The 15,769-nt window shown below is 41.1% G+C and overlaps 1 protein-coding gene across 2 annotated transcripts in view; it reads right to left on the minus strand.

Moving 5' to 3' along the window:
* TMEM178A (transmembrane protein 178A) overlaps positions 1 to 15,769 on the minus strand; it is a 49,154-nt gene that overhangs the window by 9,832 nt on the left and 23,553 nt on the right. For both annotated transcript variants that reach the window (XM_082427860.1, XM_082427861.1), the window contains exons 2-3: positions 3,548 to 3,661; positions 583 to 720 (exon numbers count right to left, since the gene is read on the minus strand). In XM_082427860.1, coding sequence (XP_082283986.1) covers positions 583 to 720; positions 3,548 to 3,661 — 252 coding nt within the window. The remainder of the gene's footprint in view (positions 1 to 582; positions 721 to 3,547; positions 3,662 to 15,769) is intronic.

Raw genomic sequence — 15,769 nt, forward strand, 5'->3', positions numbered from 1 at the left:
TCGTGTCTCCCCACAACAGAAAGGGAGAAGGATTTTGTCTGCCTTCATCATTATGTGTCTTTAGTATGTAGAGAAGTGCCTGGTCCATAGTAAGTCCTCACAAAATATCTGTGGAGTGAAATGAATGAATGTTTTGTGTGTAAAAATGACACCAATGACTCCATCACTAAGAAACAGACTTTGAGTTGACCTTCAGCCCAGAGGCATGGGCTGTGCTGAGCTATCACCCTCTCCCGGAGGGCTCCTGAGAAGCAATGGCCCATGTTTGCCAAGAGTCCACGCCAGGGTTAGGGGCACAATAGGAAAGAATGGGACAGAAAAATCAGACCTGCCTCATATGGAGATTAAACCCAAGACATTTCCATCTAACCTTATAACGGGCCACAGTGGGGAAATCAGGGCTGCGTTTTTAACACTGTTGTTTTCTTTAAATTCTGTATTGCCCACCAAAGCCAAATGACCTTTTGGTTGCTCTTCTCACAAGTGAAAACAAAATTCATGGAGAGATAACAAAGTGAAGCTAGCTGCCTGCAGAGCGGCCTTTGCTTTTGCTGGGAGAGGTGTCAGAGGTGTTCTGCGTACCTGTCATGAGGAAAAGGAGTCCGGCGACATGCTGGGTCAGGCTTTCCTCCCAGAAGAAGCTGACCATGGCCACAATGCAGCCACAGAGCAGGACGGCCACAGCCATGCCCAGGAAGCCAGCAGTGATTCTTCTTAAATCTAATCTCAAAACACAAACATTCAAAATAATAAGCAGAAGAAGGAGAGTTATTGAAAATTCGAGAATAAAGAGCTTTGTATACATTGTGAAAACTAATACGTTACATGGACAGGTGTAGGGTCTTCAGGGTCACGGTGATTTAGGAAATAAACTTCCTAGGTATTTCATAAGAGGACAGATGGGGTGTAACAAAGTTGAGGGGTCAGCATCTACCCTCCCTGAGTCCATGGAGAAGTCCGTATCAAGTAGAAAATAGACCAGCGGACACCAGGGTAAACAAGGGTAATAGGTAACAAGTTACTTAGTAAACTGAAAGTGAGGAAGGTTTGCAAAAGACCTTTATTATCCTTCAAAGAGCAACAGAATCATAGGTCACCACCACTGTAGTGGCTGTAATTAATCTGACTTCAGGGAAAGAGCCTGAAAACTGAGCTATAGTGAAATATGGTTTTACCTGCGCACCAAGGATGCCAATTACTTTATTTTTAAGTTATATTTCCTCCTGCCTATTTTCAAAAAGGATTTGAGAAAGTGAAGGCAATTGTAACTGAAATAGGGCCCAAGATGCACATATAAGACATCTACTCATTAAGACCCTCTTCCCTTAAACATAGGCCCTACAACCCAAGCTCCCAAGTACCCAGGTTGAGAAAAGGCTGTTCCCGTGGGCCAGGCCCCACTGTACACACGAGAAGTTTGGTCTATCACAAAAACACGACTGTGATCACTGGGCCAGGAACCCAGGCCCTGGCCCACCTTCTAGGCCAAACCAGGAGATGGTCTGGCTGGATGTATGGGAACACTTCCACTCCAGTTGCCCACCCTCCTGCTATTTTGCTTTTTCTTTCTATTTCTCTCCCTCTTTTTTTTTTTTGAATGAAGATGATTTTAAAATTCGTGAGCTAAATTTCTCTGATCTTTCTGAGAGCAACAGATCCCAAACATAAGTCTACCACTGAAGCCAGCCAACAGGTCTAGGCAAGGTGGAATGTGCACACCTGTGCACACATGGAGCCAAGGCGAGTGGCACACCCCGCTGTGTGAGTGTGGGCTGCTCTACGAAGGTGCCCAGGCAGCCGCCACGACACTGTGTGTTCCTGTGGCCTCTGGCAACTCAGGATGATGCACACAGGGTGGGTCACGGCAGCTTTCAGTCTTGCCCTTGTCACACGTGGTCCATCCCTTTCTTTTAAAGGGATTTCTCATTTCTAGCTCAGAGCATCTAAACGGAAGCAGGGCATTGCAGCCTAGAAGGGGCAGTGTAGACCACCACAGAGCTAGGGGGTCACGGGCACTGATCATTTAAAGGGGCTGTTTAATATTAAGGTGTAAGTCGTTTTGAGACATCCAATGTAATCATAGCTCAGTCACCATTCTCTCACAACCTCCTGAACTCCCTGTGGTTCAAGTTTTACTTTCTATGGCCATTAAAAGGCACAAGGTTCAGATATAATCCACATGGGATTTGCCTTAGTACCGGATATGCTAAGCTTATCTGGTAAACATGGTGCAGATCACCCAGTGTGACTTTCTTGGGAAAAGCCATGCCTGAGACCGCTGAAAGCATCTTTCCATGAGAACCTCAGAGAGGATTAAGAGCAGAATGCTCAGTACTGTCTTGCTGGGCAGTAACAGGGTACCAACTCTTAGAGTAAAGAGAAAAGGTTCTTTTTCAGGACCCTGTGATGATCTTTTCTTGCCTAAAACCAGTGACTATGTGGCTTTCTGCATAGATGATTAAGGCAAAGAACTCCAAACATGCTCATAAAGAATTAAGATGTAAGAACACTTAGATAAGGCTCTAACTAAGATCTGCTGAGAAATGACCATTAAGATCAGCCAGCAAGAAATAATTTTCAGGAAGTCATACTATTCAGAAATAAACCACATTTTAGCCAATGACTTTCCAAGTCCTAAATTTGCCAATCATAATATTTATAATATTATACCACTGCTGTGGGCAATATCTTAAGAGCTTCCATTTACGTGTTTGAGATTCAAAATAGAGCCGTTTGATCTGTAGAGAGACTTGACTTTACAAAATGAAACTCTACTTGGCTTCCTGTAGTGACTTTGGTCACCAAACAAGATCACTGAAGTCCTTGAGTCGATTGCATTGGAAATGACAATGTCAACCTCTGATTAGGGTAAACACTAAAAAGGATTAGGCCTAGTTTTTTGCTTTCCTGAATTATCTATCCCTAGGCAACATGAATCGACAGTTTTCAGGTAAATACCAGTCCTCTTTGGTATCACACTGCAGAATCCTTTCTACAGTTTCACATTTTCCTGACAGTAAAAAAAGATAGTTCCTGCCATCGGGATGTGGAGATAACAGACACCTTCTGAGAAAATTACAACATACACTCATAAAGATATTTTAGAAGAAATACCAAGGTCTGAAACAGACACAGTAACTAAAATGAATATTGGATAAAGAAAACTAAAATAACACACCTAAGGTATAGTCTCCTTGGTTGACTAAGACAAGCGCCAGATCAGGGCCTTGTACCGCATGGCTTGGTAAAGAATGCACTCAGGAGGTGGCTTGTATACCGATGCCACCAGGACAGACACGCTCACTGCACTGTCTCACAAAGCACCACGCCTGACTCTGACACATCTGATCTGCAAACAAGTTGTGACCATGGCACAGTGAAATGACTCTCTGAGTCTCTGACCAAGTTGGATGGGGCCCAGAGGCCCACGTAGGATCAGCACAGCATCTTTCAGTCCAAATCTGAAAGGGCTGGTGGGAAGGCTTTTTGTTCAGAAAGACACCATTTCCTCTCTGACCCTCTTTGACCCTTTCCCAGAAATACTCACGAAGCAGGTGCCATTCATCTTGCTGAATTGTCTTGGTCAAATTGAAAGGAATGTTTCGTAAGCGTATCGGCTGAGAAAAGTGGTACTTGATAGCTGTACATCGCTGTGCAATACCTTGAAGAAAATAAGAAATGTGATTTACTAGTCTGTTCATTTGTAATAGAATTCTGGAAACTGAAGGCAGGATAATGCATCCTAAACTGGGTTGAAGGGGCAGGGGATAGGAATCTCTTGATTAGTCTCATTAATAGAGACAAGTCAGAGTAGTAAAGACCCAAAACATGAAATAATTTTTTAAATCATGTTTCATTTTTGAATGTATTAAATTTGATAAGAATCTAAACTCCCCTAATTGTTTTTTCAATGTTGAATTTGTATTAACTAAACACAAAACTCCTCAAGGAGAAATGGCCTAAAAGTATACAGATGATTGGGAGAAATCAGCTTGGAATTTTAACACAGATAAATTTCACGCATCCAAATTTGATCCAACCTCAAACTCTCAAATGGGCTGAATCAAAAAGTATATCAGGAAGTGTGTTATTTGGAAACCAGAAGACATTTTTCAATAGAGAGCCTTCTACGTGGTGGTTTAAATAGTGATTAGGTCTCCAGACAGCCCACAAGAGCCTAAGTAGCCCTACAGCAGCTGATATAATTCCTTAATACACATTTTACTGATCTGAATTCTAGGTTCTAAGAGAACGGGTAATATTAAAAGTAGAAAGGAGAAAGAAATTTTTTTCCTCCCTTTTCTGGTTGTATGCACACTATTTTGAAATGGGCAAGTACCCACTGCTTTATCTAGTATCTTCTCCTACCTTCCCTCTCAATCCATGCTTTTATTGCATAAATTAACACAGGCCTATTTTTCTCCTCAAGTCTTCTGAATCCCATGAAAGTATCTATCTTCCTGTCAAATTAAAACAAAACAAAACTTCCTTCTTTCCTTGTAAATCACCTTGGCCAGCTGTTTGGATAAATGCAATCTGATTAGGTTAATTTTAAAAGAGCTGTGAGTAAATGTTAATCCTTTAACTCCAGAAGCTGTTAAAAAATATTCTCATAGATGCAAATAAATCTCTAATTGGTGGAATTTGAGTAAATGTAACTAATAAAGTGAAATTTTTAAGAAATCAGGCACTGAAAGGGGAGAGTAGTATTTGAGCACGGTTTACGTCATGAGCCGCTTAGTCCCTGATGTGAAGGCACCTACAGGATCATCTCCCTTGTTTCTCAATCATCAGTATGCATAAGAATCACCTGGGGAGCTAGTTTAAAATGTAGACTCCTGGACCCAACCCAAGATATTCTGACTCAAAAGATTTGGGATGGAGCCAGGAACCTGACTTTTAACAAAACATCCCAAGTAATGCTGATGCAGGCAGCTGAGAAACACTACCCAAGACTATCTCTGCTTTTTTGGAAGCTTTTTTTTTTTTCCTTATGAAACCACAGATTCTCTAAAAGCTCACAGCTCTTTTTATTTTTCTCTTTGTTTTTTCAACATAGGCCCCTGGCAGTGGTTGTGAGGTCTAAGGCATATAAGTTTGGTGTTTACATATAAGTTATGTGTTTATGAGTCAGAAAATGCCTGTGCTTACAAAGAGCAAATGATCTGGTCTGAGAATAATAAAAGATAACAGGCTGCATTAATAGCTCTCATTTGTGTTTTTCAAAACTGTCATTCCACTTGATACTCATCCTCAGGCTAACCTTGAGGCTCTGTGTAAGCAGGAAGTGAAGGCTAAAGTAGAGTTCAACACATGCCCCAACACACACACAGAGCCCATTGGCAAAGACTGGGGGACGTATTGGTTCCAGGCAGTTAAGAACACTTCTGTCCAATCATTAGCTTCCCACTAAGCTAGCCAAGCAGAGACTTCAGGGCCCACATATGACAAAGGATACCAACTTTACAGAATTAGTTCAGTAGAGTCACTAAAGGAACAAACAACAACACAAAAACAGTAACAAACCCTGAGGAGGAGGGAGAATCTAATTTCCAGAGTTGCTATATTATTTTAAATGTCCAGTTTCAATTAAAAAGTATAAAACATACACAGAAAAAGGCTCCTACATAGAAGAAAAATGTCAGTCCATAGAAACTGTCATTGAAGAAGCCCAGACATTGGATTTACCTAACCAAGACTTTCCGGGCGGCATGTGGAATCTTAGTTCCCCGACCAGGGATCGAACCTGCACCCCCTGCAGTGGAAGCACGGAGCCTCAACTACGGACCACCAAGGAAGTCCCTACCCAAGACTTTATATCAACTGTTTTAAATATGTTCAATGAACTAAAGGAAACCATGTCCAAGGAACTAAAGACAAGTGTGAGAATGATGTCTCACCAAATAGAGAGTATCAGTAAAGTGATGGAAAGTACGAAAAGAGACAGAAAAAAAACCAAATAGAAATTCTGAAGTTGAAAAGTATAATAATGGAAATTTAAAAATTTACTAGAGGGGCTCAACAAAATTTTGAGCAGGCAGAAAAAAGAATCAGCAAACTTGAAGACAGATCAATTGAGATTATCCAGTCTGAGGAGTATAATGGGAGTCCCAAAAAGGAGGAAAGGGAAAAGGGAGCAAAAAGAATATTTGAAGAAACAGTTGTCAAAAACTTCCTAAATTTGATGAAAAACATGAATCTACACATCTAAGAAGTTTGATGAAGTACAAATAGGATAAACTCAAAGGGATCCATACCCAGACTGTTGAAAACCAAAGACAGAGAATCTTGAAAATGGCAAGAAAAAAAGTAATGTATCATGTATAAGAGCTCCTCAGAAGATTAGACACTGATTTCTCATCAGAAAACAGGGAGGTCAAAGGGAGTGGAATGACATATTCAAAGCACTGAAAGAAAGATTCTCAACCAAGAATTCTATATGCAGCAAAGCTATCCTTCAGAAATGAAGGGAAAATGAAGACATTTCCAGTTAAACAAAAACTGAGAGAATGCGTCACTAGCAGATCTACCCTACAAGAAATACTAAAGGGAGTCCTTCAGGCTGAATGAAAGGACAGTAACTGAATCCACATGAAGAAACAAAGAACATTTGTAATGTTACAACACAGGTAAACATAAATGGACGAAAATATAAATAGACCAAACACTCCAACCAAAAGCAGAGATTGGCATTATAGACAAAACAACATGATCCAACTATGTGATGTCCACTAGAGACACACTTTAGATTCAAAGATGCGAGTAGGTTGGAAGCAAAAGGATGGAAAAAGATATACCATGAAAACAGTCACCAAAAGAGAGATGGAATAGCTATACTAACATCAGACAAAATAGACTTTAAGACCAAAATTGTTATTAGAGACAAAGAAAGACATTTTATAGTGATAAAAAGGTCAATCCACTAAGAAGATATAACAACTATAAACATATTTTATCCACTTACCAACAAAGCCCCAAAATACTTGAAAAAACTGACAGACTTAAAGGAAGAAATAGACAATTCAACAATAATAGTTGGAGACTTCAGTACTCCACTTTCAATAACGGTGGAACAACTAGATAGAAGGTCAACAAGGAAACAGAAGATTTGAACAACACTGTAAACCAACTAGACAAAACAGACATCTATAGACCACTCCACCAAACAGCAGAATATACATAATTTTCAAGTGCAAATAGAACACTCCCCAGCATACCCCATATTTTAGGCAATAAAACAAATCTCAATAAATTTAAAAGAAAGTCATACAAAGTATGATCTCTGACCACAATACAGTGAAATTAGAAATCAATAACAGAAGGAAATTTTGGAAATTCAGAAATTTGTGGAAATTAAGTAACACACTTCTAAACAACCAATGCGTCAAAAAGAAATCACAAAGGAAATTTAAAAACACTTCGAGATTAATGAAAACAAAATCACAATATATGAAAATTTACAGGATGCAGCTAAAGCAGTGCTTACCGGGAAATTTATACCTGCAAATGCCTACATTAAAAGAGAAAGTATCAAATCAATAGCCTAACTTTCCACCTGAAGAAATTAAAAAGAGAAGAACAAACTAAACCCAAAGCAGAAGGAGAGAGATTACATAATTAGAGTGGAAATAAATGAAGCAGGGACTAGAAAAATAAGGAAAATTAAAAAAAACAAAACTTGGTTCTTTGAAAACATTAATAAAATTGACAAATCTTTATCTAGACCATTTAAGATAAAGAGAGAAGACTCAAGTTATTAAAATCAGGAATGAAACAGAAGACATTACTAACCGTCTTACAATCAGGAATGAAACAGAAAACATTACTAACCGTCTTACAGAAATAAAAAGCAGTATAAGAGAATACTGTGAAAAAATTATATGCCAACAAATTAGATAATACAGATTAAATGAGAACTTCCTAGAAAGACACAAATTACCAAGACTGACTCAAGAAGAAATAGAACATTTAAACAGATCTATATCAAGTAAAGAGAATGAGTTAGTAATTAACTTAGTAAAAAAATTCCCACAAAGAAAAGTCCAGGACCAGGGAGCTTCACTGGTGAATTTTACCAAATGTTTAAAGACAAATTAACAATGTTTCATAAACTCTTCAAAAAAAACAAAAACATGGGCTTCCCTGGTGGCGCAGTGGTTGAGAATCTGCCTGCCAATGCAGGGGACACGGGTTCGAGCCCTGGTCTGGGAAGATCCCACATGCCGCGGAGCAACTAGGCCCGTGCGCCACAAGTACTGAGCCTGCGCGTCTGGAGCCTGTGCTCCACAACGAGAGAGGCCGCGACAGTGAGAGGCCCGCGCACCGCGATGAAGAGTGGCCCCCACTTGCCGCAACTAGAGAAAGCCCTCGCACAGAAACGAAGACCCAACACAGCCAAAAATAAATATTAAAAAAATTAAAAATAAATAAATAAATAAATAAATAAAATGCAATAAAATTTAAAAAAAAAAAAAAAAACATAAGAGGAGGGAACAATTCCCAAATCACTGTATGAGGCCAGTATTGCCCTGATACAAAAAACAAAGGTAACACAAGAAAAGAATATTACAAAATACTTCTTATGAATATGTAGTCAGAAGTCCTCAACAAAGTACTAGCAAAGTGAATTCAGCAACATATAAAAAGGACTGTACATCACGACCAAATGGGATTTATGCCAGGAATGTAAGGTTGGTTCAACATATGAAGATGAATTAATGTAATATACCTGATCGATAGAATAAAGCACAGAAATCACCTCATAGATGCCAAAAAAAAAAAATCATTTGACAAAATCCATTTGATACTCACCAAAATCCCCTATGAGCTAGATATGAAATAGGTATTATTAGCTCCATTAGGCAGGTAGAAAAATCTGAAGCTCCGAGAGGTTAAGTAACTAGCCCAAGGCCACAGTGCAAAGCAGTAACCAAGCTTTTAACATATATGGTGTTACCCAAACTTTGTATAATGCTCACTCAGGAAAGTTAGAAATCCTTACGCTTTTAGAAATGCATCTTAATTCTGTGGGTAGTGAGAACTGCAGCTTTTTTTTATGTCATGGAAAGGCATTTTATTTTAAACATAGCACGGTGTACAAGTCAGTCCCAAACTCCCAATCTATCCCTCTCCCCCCACCCTTCCCCTCTGGTAACCATAAGTTTGAGAACCGCAGTTAGTAAATGAACTATCAGTTTGAAGTGAAAAACAAATTTTTTCAGTTTAGTACAAACATATGCTCTTTTGGAAACAAAGCTGATACCTAACTGAGCCTTCTGTTTGTATATTATCCATACCTTTCAACACACATTATTTGGAGACTGGATTGGCTCGTGGCTGACTTAGTGGCTTCATCCTTCCTGCATCTCATGGAAGCTACTTAATTCTAGAGACAGGGTTTGGATTGGGGAGAAATTCTCCTCTCGGACTCAGCGGGGCAGGCCTTCCACCCACTCCTGTGCTAGGGAAATATGTGGTCCCTTGACATCATTGCTAACACTCTCAGAGCCCGTCTCCTCCTCCGCCCCTTGCTGGGAACAGGCGTGATCCCAGTGGACAGAGAGAGTAACAGAAAGGAGGCGGGCGGCCGGCCAGCCCAGTGCTCTCCTGCTCCCCCAGGAGAGCGCCACACGTGTGCCAGGAATGAGGTAAGCAGTGCACACATCACCAAATTACGTTTCCTTCCCCAGTAGGCTCCCACGTTAAATTTAAACTGCCAAGAACTTGAAATGAGAAGAAAAAGGAAGTGGGAAGAGTGACAAGGTCTGGATTGGAGAGTAACAAGCAGTAACCCAAAGGTCCCAAAGCCTGGGAGTGTGGTAGGGAACCCAGAGCTCCTCTCTTGCGTTTGCAAGAAAATGCTCTACAGCCCTGGTGCTCTACTCCCTTGGAAGATGATTAGAGACTTCAGGCAGAATTGGAAGAGAAAGATGGAGTAAAGGACAGATCAGCTGTAGTGTCAGACGCCTGCCATTAGCTCTTTTATTTCCTTATTCTTAAACACTTGTTCCACTGTTAAAGCAGAAAGTCAAACAGATTCGAAGAGTAAAGTATACTATTAAGTTTTGGCTTCCTACAGCACACATGTAAAACTGACAAAGTGAAACTTGACAAAACTCACACCAGAAAAGACCTCTAGTTGCTTAATTTGCCAAAGACAAATTAAGTCCTTTTGATAAAAAGACGAGTATACATATATACATAGAAGGTGGTAAAGACAGAAATGCCATGCGATGTGTTGAAGAGTGATACTGTGAAAATCCACAAGGAGGCATTAGATGCAAATGTTTTCAAAGCCATGCATGCGAACTTTGAAATGAACTGGCTTTCCGGGTTTAGAGAGCAATGAATCTGGCTCTCTGAAAAGGAACACAAAAAGCATGAGCTCATAGCACCAGATGGCATCTCACAATGGGGGGAAAGAGACACGCAGGGGGTTGAAAAGAACAACTTGTGGTCTATATTTAGTGATTAATTAGCTTTTTAAAGGGCCAAGTAGAGCCACTTTAATGATGATATAAACCATAGAATAAAGATATATAAAATATGCCACACAGGGGTTAAAAATGGGGTTTAGGGGCTGGTGAATTTCTGTTGTTTCTGATGCTTAGAGAAAGGAATCAAATTCTAAGCTAAGTTACAGAAACTCACACTCCAGGTTAAATGAGGGAGAGAAGTGAGAAACAGCAGAAGATGCTGTCAAAAGTCATTAGAGTCAATCAATGATGAGGCAGTATATGCAGTGGCTAAAGGCTTGGAGGTCAGTCACACTCGGATTTGACTCCCAGCTGTGTGACTTTTGGTAAATTACCTTACCTCTCTGAGCCTTGGTTCCCTCATCTGTAAAAGAGGGGGAATAACGGCAGATACGTTATGGAGTTATTGTGAGGAAAGACAGAGACATCGCACAGGATGTGGCCCACTCTAAGGCTCAATAAATGTCAGCACTGGATTATGAGTTACCTCTCGGCATCTGCCCACGCTCAGCAACAGAACAATCAGACGCACTAGGAGTCTGAACCCTAAATGAGCATCGCAGATCAACCAAGTACACAGAGAGATAAACAGACACATGAAACAGCTGCCTGAACAACGGTCTAACCAGTGGCTCTCAGGTTTCCTCTCCATTCTCACCACTTCTCAAGACTCCTAAAGAGTCTTCACTTCACTCCTAAACAGTTGGCTAATTGGCCTCTTTGCCACTCTCTCCCCATTTTCCATCCCACCCTGCACGCCACTCTTAGATAAACCTGCTGTGTGAAGACCTGGGGCCTCTGGAGCCTCAGTTGCCCATCTGTAATGCAGAACATGAAAACCTTTAAGATTTTTGTTATATCCACCTGCCTTTCACAGTATCATGAGCTTAATATGCTTCTTTAAATTGATAACTATAAGTGGGACACAGCTTTACTTGCCATCATGTAACGTTGTATTTATTTTAGAATTATGTGTTTATTTAAAAATAAGGTGCCTGAAGACGGGAATAAAGACACAGACCTACTAGAGAATGGACTTGAGGATATGGGGAGGGGGAGGGGTGAGATGTGACAGGGTGAGAGAGTGTCATGGACATATATACACTACCAAATGTAAAATAGATAGCTAGTGGGAAGCAGCCGCATAGCACAGGGAGATCAGCTCGGTGCTTTGTGACCACCTAGAGGGGTGGGATAGGGAGGGTGGGAGGGAGGGAGATGCAAGAGGGAAGAGATATGGGAACATATGTATATGTATAACTGATTCACTTTGTTATAAAGCAGAAACTAACACACCATTGTAAAGCAATTATACTCCAATAAAGATGTTTAAAAATAAATAAATAAATAAGGTGCCCGGCAAAAGGTAGGTGCTACATAATTGTATATTGAATAGCTTTAACGCTGTGCCAATGTACCGACTTCCACACTTAGGCAAACAGGAGATGAGAAAATTTCTGGTGGTCCCTGAGAGCAATAAGCCTGGGGTTTTCATCATCCAGCTCTGTTTTGCCCCATCGAGAACTTACCATCAGCTTCCCCCGAATCAAGCCCAGGCTACGGGCCCCTATCATCTATCCCTGCCCCCCAGCTCACTTACACTTACATGTGACTGGTCCCCAGGGGCTCCCCCCACCCCTCCCAGACGTGTCCCCTGGCAGTGTCATGCCCATTTCTTCCCATACCTACAGCCTTCACCTTAGAACGATCTGCAACCTACTAAGCCCTCCAGGCCTACAGCCTTCATTCAGAAAGTCTTCCCCACGCATGCAGCCCATGCGGCTCCCCCCACCCCCCACCCCGTTCTCTGGCTTTATTTTGATTTTCGAGGCTGAGCCACACAATCTGGCTCTAGTTACTCAGTCTTCGTTATTTCCTAATAGGTCAGCAAGTCCGCCTCCCCCTGAATGTCCCAAGTTCCTCAATAGTCGAGGCTGTGACTTCTTTCTGGATCCGTGACGTTTAAGAGGTTGCTGACAACTACAGTATGATTGATGCTTTAGGTCCTCTAGCAGATGAAAGTGTCGGTGAACAGTCTGCATTGTTTCCTAAAACATTTCAAAGGCGACTTGGAATTCCATAACTAGCCCATGGACAGAAAAATGAAGAACTCTTTGCTCTGCCTGTGCACATCCCAATTTAAAAGGAAAGATCAACTGTGGGCTCACAGGGCAGGGTGGCTACCAGGTCCTTGTCCAGGAGATTTAATTTCTGAGGGAATCAGGGGCTAAACAGACAAAAGAAAAGGTTTTCCTCATCACCTCCTTGAATGAGTATGAACAGCCCTCACTTAGATCAATGAACTAAGTACAGTAAGCTTAGTAGCTTAAAGCTGACTTTTAAGCCCAAAATGACCAAAACCAGTCCTGAAGGGCAAACCCATCATGAAGTCTCCAGAACTGAAAGGAGAAAGATATAAAATCAGTAAATCTAGAGTGTTGACGTCCAGTAGAAATAGAATGCAAGTCACATATATAATTTTAAATTTTCTTATAGTCACACTGCAAAAATAAACAGATGGTATTAATTTTAATATATTTTAACATGCAATCAAGATTTTGAAAATTATTAATGAGGTATTTGACACGCTTTTTTTCACACCAAGTCTTTGAAACCCAGTGTTGGTTTTCCCCTTACGGCACATCTCCTCTTGGATGAGTCTCATTTCAAGCTCTCAGTAATCTCACGTGGCTGGTGGCTTCTGTACTGGAGAGAGGAGATTTCCAGATGAAGGTGAATAAGGCTCCAATTAAAGCAAAAGCAACGAAGAGCAAGAGGGTTTGATACCGCGAGTGTCTGAAAGGTGTGAATGTTATTCTTTGCTTAGATTCTTTCTCCACAACATACTAGCATGTTCTGCTATAATTACTTCTTATTACTCATGGAGAATCAACTTCTTAGAAGCACAGAATTATATTTGTGTTCACTCTATACTCTCTTTGGAGCAAGACAGCATGGATTTGCGTTCTGGTTTCACCGCTCACTAGCTGTGTGCCTTTGGCTAGTTCTTTAACTTCTCTGGGCATCAGTTTCCTCAGTTGTAATATACAGACAGTGATAGCCCATCTATCTCATAGGAGGATTAAATATACAATACTTACATAATATAATACTTATAGAATACTATTAGTGTAAGCTTCCATTATTATTATTATTATTATTATCACTACTACTACTATTACTGTTAGTACTTCTGCTGCTGCTACTTTATTTACCTGAACAAACCCAGACAACTGGACTATTCCTTAAAGGCAAGACTGAAGTGAGTTCCTTGAACTGTAAACACATGATCTCTAGGGGCCAAAGAGGGAAGGTTCAATGCCAAGTCTGAGGGATTCAACCTATTGCAGAAAGAGTGAACATCATCACAGGAAGTTCTTTTTAAAAAAAAGTAACAGTGGAGGACTTCCCTGTTAGCGCAGTGGTTAAGAATCCACCTGCCAATGCAGGAGACATGGGTTTGAGCCCTGGTCCGGGAAGATCCCACATGCCACGGAGCAGCTAATCCCGTGTGCCACAACTATTGATCCAGCGCTGTAGAGCCTGTGAGCCACAATTACTGAGCCTGTTTGCCACAACTGTTGAAGCCCGTGTGCCTAGAGTCCATGCTCCGCAACAAGAGAAGCCACTACAATAAGAAACCTGCTCACCGCAACGAAGAGTGTCCCCTGCTCGCGGCAACTAGAGAAAGCCCGTGTGCAGCAACGAAGACCCAATGCAGCCAAAAATAAATTAATAAATTAATAAATAAATTAATTAATGAGAAAAAAAAAGTAACAGTGGAGAAAACCAGAAATAACTGTTCAAGCAGGCCTGATCCTGTACAAAGGTGGAAATTCTCACTGGGTTACGGTAGTGGATGATGACTGGTTTGCTGAATTAAAATTTAAATTTCCTTTAATTTAGTTATGTTGCTGTGTCTACAATAAAAAGTAATACAATACTTAAAACTTTCAAGCCAGGGATTCTCAGTTTCTCAGAACCATCATGGCATACCAGTCAGTGATGTATCTGGTGGGTTGGGGATTTACGATTAGAGGCTGAAGAGAGGATGTGATTCTATGCGGCTTAATGGGGGATTGCAGCCCAGTTGGGTACTCTCTGTCTCTCTCTCCCTCCCCATTCTCTTATCCTCCCCTGCACCTTCTCTCTCGAGCAGGAGACCAGAGAATCGAAATCTGGAGACAGGTCCTGGCCTCTTTTTTCCATCTCAGAGTTGCCAATGTGGGAAAGGGGGACATGATCATGCCATTGGAGAGAAGGCAGACACAGCAATAACCGACACCCCATCCCACGCCTTGTGCCCTGAGCCCCATCTCATGTGAAACCAAATACAGCCATCGACTCAGTGGATGCAGAAGTCTCACACACTATGGTATCTTCCCTCCCACAGGGGATACCGTGTTACAGCGACAGGCCAACAGTCACTTCTAGTTACTCGTGCTCTGGTCACAACATGCTGACCTCAGAGAGATCAATAAAGTCTGGACAAAAGCTGTCTTAATAGCACCTGGGTCTCAAGCTGTTGTTAATACACACTTGAAGTTAAAATCTCCTGGATTCAGGGAGACATCCAAATAGTCAGTGTGGGAAGCAAACCTAAGCTGTCTTCCCTCTCCCGGCCCCATGACTTTTTCAATTCGTGTGAATATGAATGAATATATATATATTTTAATCGGAAGGTTAAACACTTACACTCTAAATATTGGGAGAACCTTGGGAATATGGGGCTTTTTGTGCATTTAACGTGTGCGTATAAGAAGCAGCATGCAAGAGTGCAAACTAGAATATTGGCTTTGGAACCAGCTGTGTGATTTAGAACAATACACTGGACCACTCTGAGCCTCCATTTCCTCATCTGTAACATAGAGGTAATAAAACCTCACAGAATTGTCATGAGGCTCAAACGAGATAACATACATCGAGTGTCCTAACACTGCCACGCCCATAGTTGATGCTTAATAAAGGACAGTGTCTATCCACCCCTTCCCCTCCCATCCCCCTTCATAAGCAGGACCTGTGAAGCATGAGTCCTGAGCTGAAGGACAGCAGTAATTTTGTCCTCATCTTCAGCATTGGCGAAAAATTTAGTGGCCAAGTGTCAAGTCACTACCTTTTGCCAACAACAGTCAATCACCTCACCCTTTATTCTTTCTTTCACTTACTCATCTGTCCAACAAACATTTATTCAGCAAGTGCCTTTTAGACGGAGGACCTACTTTCTGAATCTAGAATATGGTTCCACAAAAACCAAAAACTAACAAAGTGCAACTAAACAACAACTCTGAAATGGG

The sequence above is a fragment of the Balaenoptera physalus genome, assembly GCF_965194825.1.
Source record: "Balaenoptera physalus genome assembly, chromosome: 15".
Classification (NCBI taxonomy): domain Eukaryota; kingdom Metazoa; phylum Chordata; class Mammalia; order Artiodactyla; family Balaenopteridae; genus Balaenoptera; species Balaenoptera physalus.